Raw genomic sequence first — 23,145 nt, 5'->3', positions numbered from 1 at the left:
CCAGAATTCCTGAGCCAGCATGGCTCAACTTGGAAACCTTTCCCTTTCCCCTCAGCGTGGCTGGCTCAGGAATTCTGGGAGTTGAAGTCCATGAGTCATAAAAGAGCCAACGTTGCCTAGCCCTGCCTTAGGCGTCAAAGGGAAAAATGGCCACAGAATTAAAAGTGGATTATTTTTTTAAAATTTGTAAGAAGGACAATTGGATATATAGAACTAAATCTCTCATGTCTGGTTGTAACTCTCAATTGAGCAAAACAGTGCAACACAAGGCGAAAAATTTTAAGTTAACAAACCTCAGATCGGCTAATTTAAAGAATGCATCCAACATCTGAGACCCAAGGCTCCTATGGGATTGAATTGTGGCAAAGTTGTGCTGGCGCCAGTGATGCCGCAAGCAGCCACAATCATGTGATCACCTGTTTCAATGCTCCCCGCCAGCTTCCTAGAAGGAAAGTTAATGGGGAAGCCGGCAGGAAGTCGAAAGTCACTTTTATTCCCTGTTTTTGTTTTTGGTCCACCCACCTGTGGTCGTTTTCTTTCTCTATTTAGGTAAAGAAATATCTTGGACATGGGTTGTCTAATATATAGATATATATTAGAGTAGCGGTCTTCAACCTTTCCAGCTTGGTGGAGTGGGGGAGGTGAGGATGGGGAAAGGGGATGGGTCCGCGTGAGTGGCAGGCGAGCTTGTGCGTGCTCACCCACTGTTTCTGAACAGGCTGCTTCTGAACAGACCCCCTGCATTACACCATATTTACTCTAAATATATTTAGTCTTAGAGCAACAAAGGTGATAAAGGATCAAGAGGTGCTAAATCATATGATGAATAGTTGAAGGGCCTAGGAATGTCTAGGCTATCAAAGAGAAGGATTAGGGGAGATGGGATAGCAGTGTTTCAATATGTCTGGGGTTGCCACAAAGAAGAGGGAGTCAAGCCCTAGTGGACAATCACTTAAATATGAGCCAGCCGTGTGCTGCAGCTGTCAAAAAAGCCAACACAGTGCTAGGCTGCATTAACAGAGGGATAGAATCAAGATCATGTGAAGTGTTGATACCACTTTACAATGCCTTGATAAGGCCACACTTGGAATACCGCATCCAGTTTTGGTCACCACGATGTAAAAAAGACGTTGAGACTCGAGAAAGAGGACAGAGAAGAGCAACAAAGATGATCGGGGGACTGGAGGCTAGAACATATAAGGAACAGTTGCTGGAATTGGGTATGTGTAGTTTAATGAAGAGAAGAGTGAGGGGTGACATGGTAACAGTCTTCCAGTATCTCAGGGGCTGCCCCAAAGAAGAGGGAGTCAAGCTATTCTCCAAAGCCCCTGAAGGCAGGACAAGAAGCAACAGATGGAAACTCATCAAGGAGAGAAGCAACCTAGAACTAAGGAGAAACTTCCTGACAGTTAGAACAATTCACCAGTGGAACAACCTGCCTCCAGAAGTGGTGAATGCTCCAACACTGGAAGTTTTTAAGAAGAGACTGGCCAGCCATTTGTCTGAAATGGTATACGGTTTCCTGCCTGAGCAGGGGGTTGGACTAGATGACCTCCAAGGTCCCTTCCAACTTTACTGTTATGATTATGATTACTCTCCAAAGCACCTGAAGGCAGGACAAGAAGCAACGGGTGGAAACTAATCAAAGAAAGAAGCAACCTAGAACTAAGGAGGAATTACCTGACTGTAAGAACAATCAATAAGTGAAATAGCTTACCTCTGAACATTGTGGGTGCTTCATCACTGGAGATCTTCAAGAAGAAATTGGACAGCCATTTGTCTGGAATGCTATAAGATCTCCTGCCTTGAGCTGGGGGTTGGACTAGAAGACCCCTGAGGTCCCTTCCAGTCCTATGATTTTATGTTCTATTTTTTTTCCTTCTCTCTAGATATATAGGGGGAGAGATCTCTGTACAAATCCAGCCAGGCTTGGATTCCATGACATTTGAGAGGGATCAAATTAAGTCTGAGATTGCTGAGAAAGCAAATATTAGCTGCCTCTTTGGAGAAACTAAATTGCAACCGATATTTATTAAATCTTTCTGACAGTCCTGGGGCAACGGTGTAAGGAGTGAAGAAAGGCGAAAACTATGCTTGAGGGGCAACGTTTTTCTACACAACTATTTCAAAACCTTGGATAATCCCACCTCAGACCTCCCTGCCATTCATGCCCCATCACACTTGGCAGATCCTGCTCAGGTTGCATCCAGGCATCTGCAGAGTCTCCTTCGAGAATTGGCAGTTTGCTCTGATCTCTAAATTCTGTATAGGCCGCCTGGCCAGATGAAAATTCTTCCCTCCGTTTGAACTGGTAACCTCTCCCTTTCTTGAAAGCACAAGAGGGAAACGATTGGGTAGCCCCTCTCTTTCTGCCCAGCCCACCTGACAGAGTTGTTGTTGTAGGGAAAATAGGAAGAGGAAGGAAAGAAGGAAGGAGATGGGAGAAGGAAGGGAGGGAGGGAGGGAGGGAAAGAAGGAAGGGGGAAAGAAAGAAGGAAGGGAGGGAGGGAGGGACGGAGGGAAGGAAGGAAGGGGGAAAGAAAGAAGGAAGGGAGGGAGGGGGGAAGGGAAGGAAGGGGGAAAGAAGGAAGGAAGAAGATGGGAGAAGGAAGGAAGGGAGGAAGGGGGAAAGAAGGGAGGGAGGAATGGAGGAAGGGAATGAAGGGGAAAGAAGTAAGGAAGGAGATGGGAGAAGGAAGGGAGGGAATGAAGAAGGAAAGAAGGAAGGAAGGAAGGAAGGAGATGGGAGAAGGAAGGGAGGGAATGAAGAAGGAAAGAAGGAAGGAAGGAAGGAAGGAAGGAAGGAAGGAGATGGGAGAAGGAAGTAAGGGAGGAAGGGGAAAAGAAGGGAGGAATGGAGGAAGGGAATGAAGGGGAAAGAAGGAAGGAAGATGGGAGAAGGAAGGGAGGGAATGAAGAAGGAAAGAAGGAAGGAAGGAAGGAAGGAGATGAGAGAAGGAAGGAAGGGAGGGAGGGAGAAAGAAGGGAGGGAGGGAGGAATGGAGGGAGGAAATGAAGGGGGAAAGAAAGAAAGAAGAAAGGAGATGGGAGAAGGAAGGGAGGGAGGAAGGAAGAAAGGGAGGGAATGAAGGGGGAAAGAAGGGAGGGAGAAGGAAGGAAGGAAGGAAGGAAGGCTGATACGTTGGCTGCTTTGAGTTTATAAAAAATGGTAGCCACAGCATATAAATAAATCCAAATAATTAAATTAAAAATGAAGGCTGGCTGGGTAGTTCCACCTTAGGCATAAAGGTTAGCTGGTGTTCTGTACCAGTCTGCTACCGGCCCTGCAGAAAAGGCAGGGACAACCCCTTTTACAAGAAGGCAAGAGGCTGGAATTACGCCTGCCAAATTTATTGCTACAAAAACAAATAGAACAAGACACAAACCAAGAAACAGGAGCTTTTCAAGCAGTTGCCTTCAGCAAACCAGCCCTCCCACGCATTCCCCTTTTATACAGTTCAGGGCGTGGCTTCTCTCTGCCTCCTTCCGAGGTGCCCCATTGCCTTCCTCTGTTTACTCCTGATTGACTGCCTCCTGCGTCGGGCATCCTTGAACAGGGCCAGCTGTGGGTCATCTTCATCCACGCTGTCAGGCTCACCCAGCTGGGTCTGCGTCGTGACCAGGTGAGAGGGGCCTAGCTGAGGGCTCTCATCAAGCTGTCCAACCCCCTCAGCAAGCTCTTCAACACCCTCCTCCTCCTCCTCCTCTGAGTCGTCCGACCCAACTGCCGAACCCACAGGCTGACCCTGAATCACAACAGCTGGGTGGTTTTTTGGTCAGTCACTCATTCTCAGCCCAGCCTACCACACAGGGTTGTTGCGGGGAAAACAAGAGGAAGAAGGTGTTGCAGGATCCGTTGGCTGCCTTGAGTTACTTGTAAAGCAATAAAGGTGGGATACAAAGGAACAAACATAATTCTTTGCGTTGATAGCTTCTCTTCTAATGGAAAGAAGATCGCAAGATGGCGACTGGCTGGGCCAGCCTGATCGAGGGCTGCCCCTCTTTGTGTGTACCTGCAAAGGGGCGGGGCCTCGTGCACATACAAAAGGGCGTGAAAATATGCCTGTCAGAGGGAAATGGGCAGTTAGGAATGTCAGGAGCATAATTTGGCGCTCCAACTCAAGTCAGGGTTGCACGAGAACAAATAAACATGAAATCCAGAGGAAAGGAGATTTATTTATATTCCCCAGAGCAAAGAGATTTATCTATGGGGGAAGCTACAAAGAAAATGTGTACAGGGACTTTGTTTTATAACCTTCATCATCCTGATCCTCTCCCTTCCCTTGACCTTTGTGCCCTCTACAGATCGCAGGTGGCAAAACGCTCCTTGGCACTTTTGTCTACTCATCCAATTCTTCTCCTCCTCCTCCTCCTCTTCCTCCTCCTCCTCCTCCTCCTCTTCCTCCTCCTCCTCCTCCTCCTCCTCCTCCCTCTTCTTCCTCCCTCTGTTGCTTTGCATATGTACTGAGTGCTCCTGTATTGAACAGTGCCCACCTCATTTTGATCTCTCCCATTTTGATTTTGCTCCTTTCTCATTATAAAGGTAAAGGTAAAGGTTCCCCTGCACATGCGTGCTAGTCGTTTCCAACTCTAGGGGCCGGTGCTCATCTCCGTTTCAAAGCCGAAGAGCCAGCGCTTGTCCGAGGACGTCTCCTTGGTCATGTGGCCGGCATGACTAGACGCCAAAGGCACACGGAACGCTGTTACCTTCCCACCGTAGTGGTCCCTATTTTTCTACTTGCATTTTTTATGTGCTTTCGAACTGCTAGGTTGGCAGAAGCTGGGACGAGTAACAGGCGCTCACTCTGCTACGCGGCACTCGAGATTTGACCCCCTTTCTCATTAACCCCTATCAAAAAAAATAAGGCACACGTGTCGTAGTGCAGCATAACAATAACAACACGTGTCCAGGGTCAGAACTCAAATCCCACAGAACCTCAGCTTTCAGGGGAAAAAGTGAGAAATGAAGTTTGTTTAAAGTTGGGAAGAAAGATGCAGAAAGTATACAGGCAATCCTTGCTAACAAATCCGAAACGGACAGAACTAAATCAAGTTTGCATTGCTGGTAGAACTAGATCTTAATTCCCTCCATCTAGCTTTTTTGCTCTAACTAAATGCTCATTTTTTATTTATGCAGGTTGTCCCACTGGGCCAGAATTATTTCTGGATTTCTTTCCTGGCGCTTGCAGGTTTTATCCCCTTAGAGGTGTGTGGTCAAGGTAAGGAGCTATCCCGATGTCCTGACTGAAAGTCGAAAGTTGCAACAATGATAAATGGATGTTTGTCCAGAAGTGGGTTTGGATAGTCTCTGTGTGTCTCATTCTGAGTATGGTACTGTGTTGTCTTAGTTGTCATACGATGTGACGATTTTAGAGTTGTGAATTTTCACTCAAGGGGCAGCAAATAAGGGTATGTGAAAATGTGGCATGCAGCCTTTGTAGAGAGGATTCCAGGTTAGTTTAAGGTTAATTTGATGTTACTTAAGTTTATTCAAGGCTCAGCAACCGCAGAGGTTTTTGAACAAGTGAATGAATGAACCTTTATTGTCAAAGTACAACCGTGTATACATTGAGATGGGCTGAGCCTCCCTTCGTGCCCCCACCCCCAACTCACAGTGACAACAAACCCTCCATCTTATTACACCATGTGAGCTAATTGCACAACACACCGGCCTCACAAGTCAATCATACATAAAGTTTATAAAATTATTTCCTGTTCAAGAGCCTGACAGCCCATGGATAAAAGCTGTTCTTCAGCCTGATGGTATGGCTGGCTATACTCCTATATCTCCTACCCGATGGTAGGAGAGTAAAGAGGTACCAACCAGGGTGTGAATCGTCCCTGAGAATTTTCCTCACTCTTCCAAGGCAGCGGGCCCTGGCGAGGTCATCCAGTGGTGTCAGGGAACAGCCCACAATGTCTTGTGCTGTGCTCACCACCCTCTGTAATGCTTTCCTATCCGCGGCTGTCAGACCAGCACACCAAACCACAATACAGTGTGAGAGGACGCTCTCTATAGTAGACCAGTAAAAGAGGGTCATTAGCCATTGTTCTACCCTGTTCTTCCGCAAGACCCTGAGAAAGTGGGGTCTCTGTTGGGCCTTTCTGGCCACCTGGATTGTATTAACTTTCCAGGTCAGATCTTCGCAGAGGTAGACTCCCAGAAATTTAAAGGAGGAAACTCTCTCCACACAGTCCTCCCCGACGTAAAGTGGGGCAGGTTCCTCCTTTTTCCTCCAGAAGTCTAGCACCATCTCTTTTGTCTTGCCGATGTTCAGGTGCAAGTTGTTGTTACAACACCATATGGATAGTTTTTGTATCTCCTCCCTGTATGCTGTCTCATCCCCACCTGTAATAAGACCCACCATGGTAGTATCATCTGCGAACATAATTATCGCAGTAGATGGGTCAGATGATACACAGTCATATGTGTACAAAGAGTACAGGTAGGGGCTAAGCATGCAGCCCTGTGGCGAGCCGGTGCAAAGCTTCAGGGGGGTGGATAAAACAGACCCGACCCTCACTGTTTGTAACCGGTCCCTGAGAAAGTCTTGAATCCAATCGCAGATGGAGGGGGGGAACATTTCAAGTCAGTCAGCTTTTCGATGAGAGTGCTCGGCAAAATGGTGTTGAAAGCCGAGCTGTAATCAACAACAAAAAAAGTGCACTCTTCATTGAAAACAGTGGGTCCAGGATCATAAAAAGTTTATTTGCTCCATCATGCAGTTTTATAACTTGGGGATTGTGAACTACAGTAATTGGGTTAGGGTTTTCTCATCTTTGTTCATTTGTTTGTTTGTTTTTTGCATGTTGGGTGTTGATGGATTATACGTGTATAGCTGCTTTTAATTAATTATGGGGTGGGGTGGGGATGTAGCAAATGCGCATTGGAGTGCCAGTCCTTGTCCCATTATAGAAGCCTGACCTTGAGGGGGGGAAAATTCTGATCTCACTGTTATTTTGCCTCTCTCTCTCTCTCTCTCTCTCTCTCTCTCTCTCTCTCTCTCTCTCTCTCTCTCTCTCTTTCTCTCTCTCCCTCCCTCCCTCCCTCCCTCCCTCGTACTTAAGTGGTGGTTTACTAGATTCCTCTTACAGTTGCTACTATTCAATCCTGGTACCACACTACCTGGAATACCACACTACCTGGAATATTAACAAATAATAGAGAGATTTTGCTGAGAAATAATCCTCCTTCTCCTCCTCCTCCTCCTCCTCCTCCTCCTCCTCCTCCTTCTCAATAGGTCTGGATGTACAGATCATCTTTCTATGAGTGCCCCATACTCTTTTCACCCCTGCTATACTTATGACTTCCTACTATTTGGGGGTCTTCTCTTACCATCGCAAGTCAGTCACCAAACCAGGAAATGTTCATACCATATGATGAAAACACCTACCAAAAATGGACTTTTCAATGGGATGCAGCCTATGTTTCTTCCAACACTCGGATTAATTAAAACCTCAAATTTGGCATTCAGCCGTCAACATTCTTGTCAGTCTGTTGTGTGGCTCCTAGAGCGACCACCGAGATCTGGGATGGGGAAGAAGAGCTGAAAACAACTTCTGGCTTTATTAACCAAATAATCCCCTCTTTGTCTCCCTGCCTTGGCTCCAGCAATGAGACCCGATGAAAAATCCTGCCTGTTTGTGTATGTCGTCCTTCACAATGGAAGGCTCTCCAACTTTGCTTGGTTAAAGCTGCCTCTGAATCTCCGCTTTGTTTTCCCATGCAACATAATTTCCTTCCAGGAAGCTAGAAGACTATCTCCCAAAGGTTAAAGGTCACAGATGTGGAAGGGTCTCCGGTCCTTTGGGACCATTGTTGGGCTCCGATGGTTGCATCCCCCGATTGTATGTCAGTTATGACATTTCTGACATTTGGACGCTGAGTTTGGTCACTGATGCTGGCTGTTAATGACTTGGGTCTTGCGAGTGGGCAGCCCATGAATAATCAAGAGGAAAGCAAGATCCTTCAATCAGAATAAAACAAAACGAAGTTCTTTCTCTTCCAGTTTTCTCCACGTCTTTCTTTCTCTTGGTTGAACTTTGGATTGTAAGCTCCTCCAGATAGGACCAATCTCTTTCTGCTCAATAAAGCAGCAAGGACATCAATTTTTTGTAACCAGCTAGGTATGTCTAACCTGTCTAACATAGAAGTATTAGGGGAGACAAAACTGTCTTCCAATACCTGAGGGGCTGTTATAGAGCAGAGGGGGTTGACCTGTTCTCCAAAGCACAAGAAGTAATGGGTGGAAGCTTTAACAGCTAGAACCTAGAAGTTCTAGGCAAAATGTAGGAGAACTTTTCTGATAGTATGAACAATTAACCAATGGAATAGTTTGCCTCCTTTAATTGTGAGTGCTCCATCACTGGAGGTTTCCAAAAATAGACTAGAAGACCATTTGACCAGGATGGGATAAGGTCTCCTGCTTTGAGCGGTCCCTTCCAGCCCTATCATTTTATGAAATATAGGACATGTTGAATTTCAGCTTCTATAACCCTACAACTCGCATGACCCAAAAGACTCAAGAGAGATGATGCCCAGAACATCTGGAGAACTTCAGAATATCAGTAAATTATACATACGTACATACATACATACATACATACATACATACATACATACATACATACATACATGACCATAAGAAAGGCTGAGCACCAAAGAATTGAGGCCTTTGAACTATGGTGCTGGAGAAGACTCCTGCGAGTCCCTTGGACTGCAAGGCGATCAAACCGGTCAGTCCTAGAGGAGATCAACCCTGACTGCTCTTTAGAAGGCCAGATCCTGAAGTTGAAACTCAAATACTTTGGCCACCTAATGAGAAGGAAGGACTCACTGGAGAAGAGCCTCATATTGGGAAAGGTTGAGAGAAGAAGGGGACGACAGAGAATGAGGTGGCTGCTGGATGGAGTCACTGAAGCAGTAGGCGTGAGCTTAAATGGACTCCAGAATATGGTAGAGGACAGGAAGGCCTGGAGGAACGTTGTCCATAGGGTCGCGATGGGTCAGACACAACTTCGCAACAACAACATACATACATACGTGTGCATACACACACACACACTTCAGGAATTTTCCAAAGGGTATATAAATCTCCTTGCTCACTGCAAGCAAGGAAAGTGGCTGAACTGACTGGATGGATTTGCACAACATGCTTAAGTAGCTCTATTCACACATCATTTTAAGCTTGGTTAATATTAGCCCCTAGGCTGACCTGTTTGAAAGTAAGCCTGTTAAGATATTCTTTTGAATCTCAAATTTTCTCTTTCAAAAAATTCTATTCTATTCTATTCTATTCTATTCTATTCTGTTCTGTTCTGTTCTGTTCTGTTCTGTTCTGTTCTGTTCTGTTCTGTTCTGTTCTATTCTGCCACCCCACCAAAAATCCATCCAGGTTTTCTGCTTCCACTTCTAAAGCTAATGCTGGTTCTCTGCAGGGTCAAACCGCCTGAAGCTGACGGTCCTTTCAGAAGACAGATTACAAATGAAGTGGAAGGAATCTGAAGGAAACACCAACGGCTACAAAGTTCGTGTAAAGCCAATGGCAGGTATATACGAAAGAAATCCAGCTGAGCTTCTTCCAAAAACATACCAATTTGAAGGGGATTTATGTCACTGGTTTGTAACAAATAAAAATAGTCCTCAGCTTACAGCAATTCTTTTAGTGACTGTTCAAAGTTATAACAGCGTGGGAAAAAGTCACTTGTCTGTTTTTCATACTTATGATTGTCGTGGCATTGTCCCGGTCATGTGAACAAAATTCGGCCCCTTGACAATTGGCTCATATTCATGACCACTGCAATATCCCAAGGACATGTGATCTCCTTTTGTGACCTTCCGACAAAGTCCCTGGAGAAGCCAGATTTGTTTAAAAACTGTATTACTAACTTAAGAACCTCAGTGATTCACTTAACAACTGTGGCAAGGTAGGTCCTAAAGTAGGGCAAAATTCACTTAACAACCATCTCGCTTAGCAACAGAAATTTTGGGCTCAGCTGTGGTCCTAAATCGAGGGTTACCTGTTTGATCTGAATAGGTCTCTAGACCTGGATCCAGTTTTGGAGTTTCATTTTCTGATTTATTTAAAGGATCCAAGTTGTCCTGGGTGACACTCTTGCTTTAATCTAGTTCAGTATTTCTCAGACTTGTTCACTTTAAGACCTGTGGACTTCAACTCCCAGAATTCCTCAGCCCCCATAGCTGGTTGAGTCTTGAAGTCCACTATCTTAAAGTTGAGAGATACTAAAGCAGTTGCTGGTGGATCGCGCTCAAGGATGGTAGCATAGATAGAAGCTAAGTCAATTCTTATCTGACTTCTCATTTTAGATTTATTTCCCGCGTGGTCCAAAACTGGAAGTGCGGGATTAAGAGTGTTGAGGTCTAGGTTATAGGTCTCCCTTAGCCAGGGAAGCTCCTTGGCAGGACTTTGAGCCAATCCTTCTGTTAAGAAGCGGGTTCTTTGGCGCAGGAATGAAGACGAGATAACTGAGTACAGGGAAGCTCATTGTTTATTTCGTGCAGAATCTGAACTGAGCAAATGGCTGCAACTAGCCGCAATATATAGTCTAGCCCCTAGGCGGCAGCCAATAGGTTTGAAGCAATCATTGCCGCCTAGGGATAGCCAATTCTAGCGCTGGAGACTTGTAGTCTGGGTTGCTGGAGAGCCGTTAGCTGCTGCAGCAACCCACGTGGTATTAATAATGAGCCCAGTACATAACACCTTCCTCCTCAGCTGAAAAACCAGGGTGACACACCCATACAAAAGAGGCAATGCTTGGGTAGCATCAAAACCACAGCCTCACCCCTTTCTTTCCTGCATGCACAAAAGGGGTGGAGCTTCCATGGCAATGCTCCACCTACCATCCTCTGCTTAAAGAGAACCGTGTGTTTTTCAGCCTTGGCAACTTTAAGATGGGTGGACTTCAACTCCTAGAATTCCCCAGCCAGCTAAAATTGCTACAGTTGGGAAACACCATCAAAGGACATACAAAATACCTAAGGGGATCAGAGGAATAGACACAAAGATTTTTTTTTTAAAAAATGCACAATTATCCAGCAATGAAAATCTGATTTTAAAGAATGAACAGCCAGATAAGTGAATATGCGTAACAAAACATTTTTCTGGTGGCCATCTTTATTCAAAAAAACATTGAACTTCCTTTTAAAATAAAACTAGCATTCATAGTTAAATTCTCATTTCAGCTCTCTGATTCCACATCCGACCTTGGATAAACCCAAATAGACTGTTATCTCTTTCTATCTTTAATTCAGATAAATTTGGAAAATATGGAGAGATACCATTCTGGATCCTTAAGCCAATTACAGATGTGCAAAATCAGATCTAAACCTACTCTGATTATGTCCCTGAGGGTGGTTGTAGCTTTCCTATGAAGCAGATTCGATGTGAAGTTTAATTCTAGTTGGTTAAACAAACCAATAACACATCGGGAGCTGACAAAGCAGTGAAAGGCACTCATATTTTACACACAAAGCTGAATTATACAAGGAGAATGAAGACACGAGTATGCCTCTATTTGAGTTAATTGTAAGTCATATGGTCACCAGATTTAATTTTAGACTAGCTACAGAGTGTCTGGAACAGGCAATTCTCAGATCGCATCCCATTTTCCTTACAGTTTGTCGATTTGCAATTGTTTGGAAAACTTGTTCTCTCAGAATCTATAAACTAGGAAAGCAGTAATTGTTCTCAGGGACACGGGAATATTGAAGGAAGACAATTAGATTGTAGAGATACAAGATAGATTCATAGCGGGAAGAGAGACATTTTAGTCTATGACAGGCAAAAATCAGAAGGAATCTAGAACAACCTAGAACAAAAGAGAAATTTCCCGACAGTGAGAACAATTAATCAGTTGAATTGCTTGCCTCAGGTAGTTGTGGAAATTTTCAAGAAGAGACAGGACAGCCATTTGTCTGAAATGGTATAGGCCAGGGTCTCCTGCCTGAGCAGGGGGCTGGACTAGAAGACCTCCAAGGTCCCTTCCATGTTGTTCTATGTTCTATCTACTCCAATTGACAAATTGTACTAAATGGCATAGACTTTAATGAGCTCATGGACGCTTCTGCCTTTTAATAAAATTATCTAGTCAGAAAATAGGATACAGTAGAAATTTTGGATGGATTCATGGTGTCTATGGGTTGTCCAGACTTAACAAACAGTGGCTTAGCGACTGTTCGAACTTATATCAGACATCCCAAACATACTTACAGCCTGATTCTGGGATTCCGATGGTGGCACACAGACACACACACACACCTTTTGTGACTGCATTTTGGCACTTGGCAACCAGTTTGCTTTTACGGTCAGTTGCCCCATTCCATGATCACATGAAATAATTTACATGAAGGGAGGGAGGGCAGTGTGATCTTTTACAATGCCTGGTGTGTGTGTGTGTGTGTGTGTGTGTGTGTGTGCTTTATGGGCTGTAAAGCACCCATTCTGTCTCCATTGTAAATCCAAGCGGTCGTTAAGCGACTGCTTGTAAGTCGAGGACTTTGATTGGAGGCCCTGACATGTAAAGTACTGTTTTGCAAATTCCTGGTGGATGTTTGAGCTACTGCTAGGATCTTGGTGACCTTATTTTCTTCTTCCTGTCTTCCACCTATTGCAGGTGACCCTGAGCAGGAAGTGATGTTGAAAACCAAGATGGCAAAAGCAACGGTGGGTGGGCTGAGTCCCACCAAAGAATACACTCTGCAGATCTACATCCTTAATGGCTCCCAGGAGGCCCTCTTTGTCAAGAGGAAATTTGTGAGTAAGTACGGTTTCTGCTTCCTTCTGGTACGTGTAGTTTACTGTTGGCCTGGCTGGCTTTGTAGGTGTTCAGTGCTTGCTATGGGGTCCTTGGTGCTCTCTGAGCTTGGCTGTTTTCTTGCAGACGTTTCATTACCCAACTATGTAACATCATCAGTGCTAGAAGGGAGTAGGGTTTGTGGGGAGGAAGAGGAGGAGGATGAGGATTGTGTGGACCTTGATGTGATCTGAGCTTAGTTGTTTTCTTCCAGACGTGTTCTGTTCCAGCCTACGACCGGCTCTGTTTGAATGTCAGGGACAACCCCTTTTTATAGTCAACAGGCTGGAAAAACCCAACCAAATTTATTTACAAAGAAATCAAAAGTTCAAACAAGAGTTAAACCAAAAGTTCAAACAAAAGTTAAACAGGAATAAGAGACAAGGACTCTAGCAGAAGGATCTTCAAACGGTTGCCTTCAGCAACCAGCACCTCCCACACCTTCCCCTTTTATCAGCAGTCCCAAGGCGTGGCTTCTCATTGCCTTCTCCTCCTCTCACCCAGTTGCCTCATTGCCTTTCTCTGTTCTACTCTGCTGGATTGCCTCCTGCTCCTAGTGTCCCTGAATAGAACCAGCTGTGAATCATCTATGTCCAATACCTCGTGCTCATACGGCTGAGTCTGATGAGGAACATGACGGGAGGGGCCAGGCTGAGAGTCCTGAAGTGCATCAGACCCTCCCTCTGACACCAAAGGCTCTCCAAACCCCTCCTCCTCCTCCTCTTCAGAATCATCAGACTCAGCTGCCCGTATCACAGGCTGATGCTGAATCACAACAAGACATTTCATTACCCAATTATGTAACTTCATCAGTGCTAGAAGGGAGTAGGGTTTGTGGGGAGGAAGAGGAGGAGGAGGAGGAGGAGGAGGATTGTGTGGACCTTGATGTGATCTGAGTTTAGTTGTTTTCTTGTAGATATTTCATTACCCAACTAGGTAACATCATCAGTGCTGGAAGGGAGTGGGATTGGATTAACCCTGTTCATATACTAACTAGAGGCTTGCTCCATCAGTGTTGGTTGGGATGTTCTTGGTGGTTCCTTTATCAGGCTGTTCTTTACTGTTTGGTTGTTTGTCAAGAAACTGCCAAGAACACTCCCATCAACACTGACAGGGTAAGTCAGGACATCCACCTGATCTGCTTGATCTCTGGACTGTCTTCATTTTCATCTCATTTTGGCTGTTACAGTTGAAGAACTGAAAAACCACTCCCAGGCCAGAAGCCACAGGAAGCACCCCACCAGTATGCCGGAGAAGGGAGGAATCCTAGCCGTTGAAGCCACTTCGCCCACACTGGATGTAACTTCAACTTTGATAGGTACAAGCGGGGGTCACGGGAGGGGGAATATGGGAAAGAAGGTTGAGCTCATGAAGGTAAAGAACCCCCCTCATATTCAGCCCCATTCCTGATGGTAACAGGTATTCTTCGACTTACAATAATTTGTTTAGTGACTGTACAAAGTTACAACGGCACTTCAAATGGCTGTTTCTCACACTTGCAACCATTGCAGCATCCCCGCAGAGCCCAAAATTTATGTTGCTGAGTTAGATGGTCATTAAGCGAGTTTTGGCCCATGTTACAGTCTTTCTTGCCACTGTTAACTGAATCACCACAGTTATTAAATTAGTGACACGGCCATAAAATGAATCTGGCTTCCCCCATTGACTTTGCTTGTCGGAAGGTCGCAAAAGGGGATCACATGTAACCGACATAAATATGAGCAAGTTGTCTGAATTTTGATCACATGACCATGGGGATGCTGCAAATGGTGATAAGCGTGAAAAAGGTCTTGGGTCACTTTTTTCAGTGCTATTGTAACTTCAAACGGTCACTAAATGATGGATTGTAAGTTGAGGGCTACCTGTATAAGTGTTGGAATTCATTGTTGGAATGTATTTCTATGCAACAACTACAGCAGTATTCAGCCAATAGATGGCAGTGTTTGCAAGTTTGGACCTATGGTATATACCAGGGGTAGGCAACCTTGGCTCTTTTATGACTCGTGGACTTCAACTCCCAGAATTCCTGAGCCAGCCAACACCACGAGTCATAAAAAAGCCAAGGTTGCCTACCCTGGTATATACTCTATGCTTTTTTTGTTCTAAGCAGAGTTTCCTATTTCCTGTGAGAGTTATAACTGTTGAGCAGTAAAGCACATGGTGACTGTACTCTTTGTTTGCCCTGTGGTGCTATATATAAACAGAATTTTTAACAATAAAGACTCCTGCCTTGAGAAGGTAGCGGACTAGAAGACCTCCAAGGTCTTATGATTCCATGATTCTAAGGCTGAATCTCTTTGAATGAATGCGTAGACTCAGGACTAACGTTCCTTCTCTTGATGATCTAAAAAATAGGAAAAGTTGAGCCAGGGAAGAAAAGGCAAAACACTCCTCTTTTGAAGCCAGATGATTATATGCTCAATGCTGAGCCAACGTTGACCCTGTCAACCTTGCCAAGTGTAATAGAGTTTGAAGGGGATTTTCTGGCCCGAAGGAAAACGAGCAGCGACAGCTTCAGGAAAGGTGAGATATCTTTCGCAGAGGCACCGTAGTGCCTCTCTTTCTGCAAAGTTTCATAGCCTCTGTTGGCTGCTTGGTCATCATCAAAAAAGCTTTGGTTCTCCTAATTGCCTTATCAGCTAATCATGTGTCAGGCTGTTGTGTGCTTCTGGCTACTTTCCTTCGTGACCAGAGGCAAGCTCGCCTGACCAATAACCAGCCAAGACACAGTGAAGGCCTTTAGATTCATTTATTGCAATAAGCGGGGAGAGAAGCTATCAAAGCTTGGTTCTCTCCAAAGTTTCAACCCAAAATATTCCCTTCTTTATACAGCCCTGCCCCGGCCGCCACATCCCTCCTCTTTCACCACTGGCTGAGGTACTATGAGGTTACACTCTTTCCGACCGCCTCCTACCTATTTCCTGCTACGTACTAAATCATACATCACATTTACATTAAAATTAGGAGTTAATTTATGCAAGGGGTGTCAGTTAATATTAATCAACTAATTACACATGCTCAGTTGCCTGAGTTCTGCCCCCCCCTTTTTACGACTTCTTAGAAAAATAGGTTCTTTCCTGTTTTGCTAGATATCTTCTCTTACAGCTCCTTTTCCCATTCTGAAGACCCAGATAACAATTTTGCCTACAAGTTTCACTTACATCCTTCCTTTATGCTATCCTTTCCTGGTTCCCATCTATTATAAACTTGTTTCTCCACTCAGTAAGTTTCCACTGCAGCAAATTCAATTTTAAATTTTTCTTTCAATATTATTTTTTTTATTATAGAGTTTTACAAAAACAAAATTTTACAATATATCCCCAAATCCCTCCCACCCCAAACCCACCCACTTCCCCCCCCACTTCCCAGAGCTAAATACAGGATTATAGTTACAATAATCATATTCTAAATTCAATATTAAATTTTTGAAGACCTTTCCTTTACTTCTATCAAGGTTACTTCATGTCATTACCACTAGAGAATCTGTGTTTCAGTTACATATAATTTTCATGTGAAGATTAGGGTTGGAAGAGGGCAGTGATGGGATTCAGCTGGTTCGCACCAGTATGGCAGAACCAATACCGAATTTTTTGTTGAGTTCAGCGAACCAGTTACGATAAATCTGCGAGGCGTGTTGCGCTGGTGATGCCACCGCGGTGAGGCGTGTGTCGCCAGTGATGATGTCAATGTGACCCGTGTCACACTGGTGATGACAAATATGTGAGGTGCCGGTGATGATGACAATGCAGTGATTACAAATATGCAAGGCGCATCATGCCGGTGATGACGACGAACAGAACCGGTTGTTAAATTATTTAAATCCCACCACTGGAAGAGGCATAGAATAGCAACAGCAGTTAGATTTATATACCGCTTCACAGTGCTTTACAGCCCTCTCTAAGCAGTTTACAGAGTCAGCCTATTTCCCCCAACAATCCGGGTCCTCATTTTTACCGACCTCGGAAGGGTGGAAAACTGAGTCAACCTTGAGCAGGTCAGGATCAAACTGCTGGCAGTGGGCAGAGTAAGCCAGCAATACTGCATTCTAATCACTGCGCCACCACAGCTCTTAGAATGAGTAGAATACAATCTGAAGGCTAATACAGGTAGTCCTCGACTTACAACAGTTCATTTAGTGACTATTCGAAGTTAAAACAGCACTGAAAATGTGACTTATGACCGTTTTTCACACTTACGACTCTTACTGTATCCCCACGGCCATGGGATCAAAATTCAGAAGTAAGTCTGGCCACCGATTCATATTTATGATGGTTGAAGTCCCGGGGTCATGTGATCATCTTCTGACAGGCAAAGTCAATGGGGAAACCAGATTCACTTAACAACAGGGTTACTAACTTAGCAACTGCAGTGATTCACTTAACAACGATGGCAGGAAATGTTGTGAAATGGGGCAAAGCTCACTTAACAAATGTTTCACTTTGGGCTGAGTTGTGGTCCTCAGCTGAGGACTAAATTGAGCATCCCTTCCTGAGCAAGCCTTAAGCACAGATTATGTGGGGGGGGGGGAAATGATCATCTTGAAGAATATGATGCCAAGCAAAGTGCCATTTACGTTATATAGAGGGAAAGACTGTGGGTGGATTTGACTCTTGGAGCAACTGAATACACATGCACACACACACATACACACACACACACACACACGCACACACGCACAGAGGCACACAGACAGAGTACTTCTGCAAAAGAAGCATTTTTAAAAACCCTCTCTCTGGTCATAATCTCAGTTATAGGGTGGCAAGAAGGCTTGATTTCCCCGCCCCCCGCCCCAATGGTGCTTTTTCAGGAGGCAACTGGAGTTCCTTGTTTTTTTTCTTCAAAGAAGTTTTGCTTCTCATCCAAGAAGCTCCTTCAGCTTTGACTGGATGGTGGGGAATGGAAGGATTTGTACTCCTTCCAGACAGCTGGTCATTTGCCTTCTTTTAGAGAGTCATTGAGGCCACTTGGAGGTTCATCGGTGTCCTCAGGGTCACCTGAGCGGTGCAAATATGTGTGGAGCCTTCTTGGAACTGCTGAAAGGACTTTGTTGTAGACTGGAGATAGTTGATGTCGTATCCCTCCCCCTCTGTTGAGGGAGGGCTGTTCAATTTTGACCTAGATGGCCTCTTTGACCCCTCTTTCAAACCAACGGTCCTCTCTGTCCAAAATGTGGACCTTTCTGTCTTCAAAAGAATGTCTTTTTTTCTTTTAAATGCGGATGGGCTGCTGACTCTTGCCCTGATGGGTTTGTTCTCCCGTGTTGTGCCAGGTGTTTACGAAGTGGTTGTTTACATAAACTTCAATCTTTTTTTGGCTGTTCAGTTTTGACCTAGATGACCTCTTTCAAACCAGTGGTCCGGAATGTGGACTTTGCTGTCTTTGAAAGAGCGGCCTTGTGTCTTTCAAATGCAGATGAACTGCTGAATCTTGTCCTGGTGGGTTTGTCCTATGTTGTGCCATGCATTGGTGAAGTGGTTGTTTTGTTTCTCCAATTTATTTATTTATTTATTAATTTAATTTATATACCGCCCTTCTCTCAAGAGACTCAGGGCGGTGAACAGGGCAATACATAAAAATTAGATACAAAAGTTAAAATTAGATTATTAAAACATAATTAAACAATGCCCAGAGATAATACAAATTTAAAATTGAAGTCGTTAATAAAAATCCCACCCCATCCCATCAGGCCAGGCCAGCTTGTTTAAAGAGATAGGTTTTAAGGTCGCGCCGGAAGGAGCGGAGATCGGGCGCCATCCGGAGCTCAACCGGAAGATGGTTCCATAAATCCGGTGCACCCACAGAGAACGCTCTCCCCCTGGGGGCCACCAGTCGGCATTCTTTGACCGGCGGCACCCTGAGGAGGCCCTCTCTGTGGGAGCGTACTGGGCGGAGGGAAGTTGACGCCGGCTGCAGGTGCTCCCCAAGGTATTCTGGACCCATGCCATGGAGGGCTTTGTAGGTCATTACCAACACCTTGAACCTCACCCGGAAGACAACTGGTAACCAATGCAGCTCGCGGAGCAGAGGTGTAACACGGGAGTATCGGGAGACTCCCAATACAACTCTCGCGGCTGCATTCTGTACCAGTTGGAGCCTCCGAGTGGTCTTCAAGGGTAGCCCCATGTAGAGAGCGTTGCAGTAATCAAGACGAGAGGTCACGAGCGCATGAGTGACCGTGCGCAAGGCATCCCGGTCTAGATAGGGCCGCAACTGGCGCACCAGGCGAACCTGGGCGAACGCCCCCCTAGTCACAGCTATAATATGATCTTCTAAGGAGAGTTGTGAGTCTAGGAGGACTCCCAAGTTGCGAGCCCTATCTACAGGAGATAAAGACTCACCCCCCATAATGAGGGGTGGGATATCCTGAATATCCCGAGATGCCGGTACGCACATCCACTCCGTCTTGTCAGGGTTGAGACGAAGCCTGTTCCTCCCCATCCAGACCCGGACCGCCTCCAGGCACCGGGACATCACGTCGAGGGCATCACTGGGGTGGTGTCCAATGCCCGTGTCTCACTGTATAGTACTGCATATACCGCATTGCTCAGTTTGTTTCTGGCTGTTTTACCCTTGAGGTGGACAAGCTTCTGCCTGAGTGTATTTGTGGGTTTGAAGTGTGCACGTAGGTTGTGTTGGCTGAAGATCCTTCTGAGCTTTTCCGATATTCCTGCAAGGTATGGAATGACAGCTTGCTTAAATTCATTGTTTTCTTCTTTGTCTGTTATAAATCCTTCCATTCCCCACCATCCAGTCAGAGCTGAAGAAACTTCTTGGACCAGAAGGTGAAACAAGAAAGTACAGTTGCCTTGTGAAAAAGCACCTTTGGGATAACTATGACCTGGATGGCTCAGAATCTCTACAGACACTTTTTTTTTCTACAGAAGTAAACTACCTAGCCCAGTGGTGGCGAACCTATGGCACGCATGCCAGAGGCGGCACTCAGAGTCCTCTCTGTGGCCATGTTCGCCGCCGCTGCCGGCAGCTTGCGCAGGTCCATTAGGCCACCACCGCCGCCCAGAGCGGCAGCCCCACCCGGCACAAAGGAGGCAAAGTGACCAGCTAGCAAGCTCAAGTAGAGGTGGTAGAGCACACGCACCCCCAGCAAGCCAAAGGCCACCCCAGGCAGGGAAAGCCGGATCCCCATCGGCGCCATGGCCGCCCAGTCCCAGCTAGGATTGCGTGCCTCCCCCCATCTATGCTGGTCCTCCTTCCCACCGCCCCACCTGCCAGAGACCCCCTGGATCTCCCCCAACTCTGCCCGGCCCCCACAGGCATCCCTCCCCCATGAGCAACATCGAGGTGGCCATGCCCACCCCAGCCACGCCCACCCAGTCTGCCATGACAATCGCAGCCATACCCACCCAATGGGTCATGCCAACCCAGTGGGCCACACCCCCATGCCCCTCCTGAGGACACCACAATGCTGATGTGGACCCGGCACTTTTTGATAAATAAGTGGGTTTGGGGTTGTGGTTTGGACACTGGGTCTCTAAAAGGTTCTCCATCACTGCCCAAAGACACAATTTTCTTAACACAAATGACAACTCTCAGACACAACTGGTGGACTGAGTTTTCTCCAAGAACCTCGGCAGCGAATGTAGAAAATCTGGAATTTGGCACGTGCTAAACTTGTTCTGACTTGGGAGATAATCACTTTTTAACCACCTGTTGTGCACTTAAAACTATGAGTGGGATCCATCATGGACTTTTGGTGTGTGTGTATGTGTGTGTAGGGGGGAAGGGCTGTTGCACGGAAGCTAATTCTGCAGATAAAACAATCATATTTTCAGTGATGTATCATACAGTACATTTCTAGTGGCAGAGGGCTCAGATATTAAAAATGAGACACAGATGACGTCTGTACAGAGATCTTCCAGTAAATGCATATTAATTCCAAGGTCCAGGCGCCAGTTTTAACATTATTACATATGACAACTGGAAAAAAAAAGACGAATGCCCCACATTAGAGACAGTGAGATGCACAAATCTGAAAGGCATATTTTGTGATGGGATCTGACCTGGAGACATCGGGGAGATATTTTAGCCTGGAGAGACAGCCAATACGTGTTAATTTTGCATGATGGGATGTTGTTCCCTTTTTAGGGACAGAACAGGGTGGAAATAGATGGGAACGCTGATGGAATCCTGGCATACGGGCAGGATCGTGTTCTCGGAAGACCACCTTGAGAAACAGATGTGGCTGCTTTAATGCAGGGCTTTTCAACCTTTTCACCCATTGTACCACTTTTAGGATAGGGCAACATCCGAGTACCACCAGTCGCCTAGCAAGGTGTCAAAAACTTGAGGACCAAAAAAAAAAAGAAAGGAAAAAAGTGATGAAGTACAGGTAGTCCTTGACTTACAACAGTTCGCTTAGTGACTGTTCGAAGTTACAGTGGCACTGAAAAAAGTGCCCCCCAAGCCACAGCCGAGCAAGACACCTGCCTGCCCGCCCGGCAGCGCTCTTCCTCCTGTCTGAGGTTTTCATTGTTGTGAGCATTTCTGTTGAGGATTGGCAGTGGGGGTGGGGTGGGAGTTTGGTTTTTATTCCCCCCCCCTCTGGTGGGTGATTGCAGCAGGTTTTGGTCACTTCACATGACCCTGGGACACTGTGACCGTCATATATATGAATCAGTTGCCAAGCATCCTGGGGATGCTGCAACATTCCAACTGGAGCCTGGCGCTGATCCTGGTACTTCCGCTGAGCCCTGACAGCCTTGCAGCTCCAGCCATCTCTCGCTCAGGCTTGTGCAGTGCTGCCACTGGTTCAGCTCATTCCCCTCCCCCACTACCACTTTTCTAGGATGGTCGCGTACCACCTGCCAGGTGCCAATGTACCACAGGTGGTACCCACACCACTGGTTGAAAAGCCCTGCTTTAATGGATCCAGTTAAAGAAGCAGCTGCTTTAATGAGCCCGTGCATTCCAGTAATTGTGTCCTTCCAAGTCTCACCTGGAAGAAGCCCAAAATATTTGTCATCACCCTTCAGAAAGAAAGAAAAAAAAATGTTCTTGAGGTCCTCATTTTCCAGTTAGTTAGAGCCAGGGGTTTTTACAGAAAGGGGAATCGAAATGGTGGGGGCAGTTGGGCAATCGAAGACCCCGCCCTTTTTATCATGCCAACCACATTATAAAGAGGCAGTTTTCACCCACCAGTCACACCCTTTAACTCATCCCTCTGCTTTTTCTTTCTTGAAGAGAAGACAACAGAAATACATAAATGAATCACATATCAAAGTCAGCCAAAAAAAATTCAGTTCTTGACTTACAATCATTCACTCAGTGATTGCTCAAAGTTATGGCAGCATTGAAAAAAGTGACGTATGGCTGGTCCTCGTGCTTATGACTGCAGCAGCATCCCGACAGTCAAGGGGTCAAAAATTGAGTCCTTGGCAACCGGCATGTATTTTCAATGGGTGCAGCACCCTGGGGTCCTCCCAAGTTGGCTTCTGACAAGCAAAGTCAAGGGGGGGGGGGAAGAAATCTGGATTCACTTAATAATTGCAGGGATTCGCTTAGCAACCATGGCAAAAAAAGGATACAACACTGAGGATGCCTTCATCATTCCATTGCCTTTCTTAGCAACAGAAGTCATTGTGGTCATAAGTTGAGGATTACCTGTATTTTGGACCTGGTGTTTGAATCCTCACTAATAATTTCAGAATAGGTTCTCTCCTTTTAATGCTGTAGAAATTTCAGCTACATTTTCAAACAATTAAGCTAGACAAGCACATTCATCTCTTTCTTCTTCTTCTTTCTTCTTCTTCTTCTTCTTCTTTTTCTTCTTCTTTTTCTTCTTCTTCTTCTTCTTCTTCTTTTTCTTCTTCTTCTTCTTCTTCTTCTTCTTCTTCTTCTTCTTCTTCTTCTCCTCCTCCTCCTCCTCCTCCTTCTCCTCCTCCTTCTTTTCTTCCTTCCCTTCCTCCTCTTCCTTTTCTCCTCCTTTCTTCCTTTCCCCCTCCTCCTCTTCTCTTCCTTTTCCCCTCCTGTTCTTCCTCCTTTCTTCCCCCTTCCTCTTCCTCCTCCTCAACTATGCTTCTTTTCATAGTTTCCCATTTCCAGTGTGATACCTCTGCTATGACGGATATCATCCTGCTGGTGGATGGATCTTGGAGTATTGGACGCAACAATTTTGGACTCCTTCGAGAATTCCTGGCGTCTTTGCTTGCACCTTTCAATATTGCTGAGGATAAGATCAGAGTAGGTGAGCGGCTTCTTTTTACAGGCTTCCAATTCAGGAATAATGGTTTGGAAAAAGTAATGTTTTCTAGTGGGCTGCGGTGGCTCAGTGGGTTAGGACGCTGAGCTTGTCGATCAGAAGGTCGGCAGTTTGGC

At 45.6% G+C, this 23,145-nt stretch overlaps 1 protein-coding gene across 3 annotated transcripts in view; it reads left to right on the top strand.

Annotated features, from left to right (window-relative positions):
* Positions 1-23,145, top strand: part of COL20A1 (collagen type XX alpha 1 chain) — a 532,145-nt gene that overhangs the window by 351,954 nt on the left and 157,046 nt on the right. For 2 of the 3 annotated variants that reach the window (XM_081323724.1, XM_081323723.1), the window contains exons 3-8: positions 5,138-5,219; positions 9,439-9,549; positions 12,634-12,777; positions 14,003-14,131; positions 15,169-15,336; positions 22,859-23,014. In XM_081323724.1, coding sequence (XP_081179850.1) covers positions 5,138-5,219; positions 9,439-9,549; positions 12,634-12,777; positions 14,003-14,131; positions 15,169-15,336; positions 22,859-23,014 — 790 coding nt within the window. Of the gene's footprint in view, positions 1-5,137; positions 5,220-9,438; positions 9,550-12,633; positions 12,778-14,002; positions 14,132-15,168; positions 15,337-22,858; positions 23,015-23,145 lie in introns of those variants that run through there. The other variant, XM_081323725.1, reaches the window with a different exon arrangement.

The sequence above is a fragment of the Vipera berus genome (genome assembly GCF_964194415.1).
Source record: "Vipera berus genome assembly, chromosome: 3".
NCBI lineage: Eukaryota > Metazoa > Chordata > Lepidosauria > Squamata > Viperidae > Vipera > Vipera berus.
This window is presented reverse-complemented; position numbering and strand designations above follow the sequence as displayed.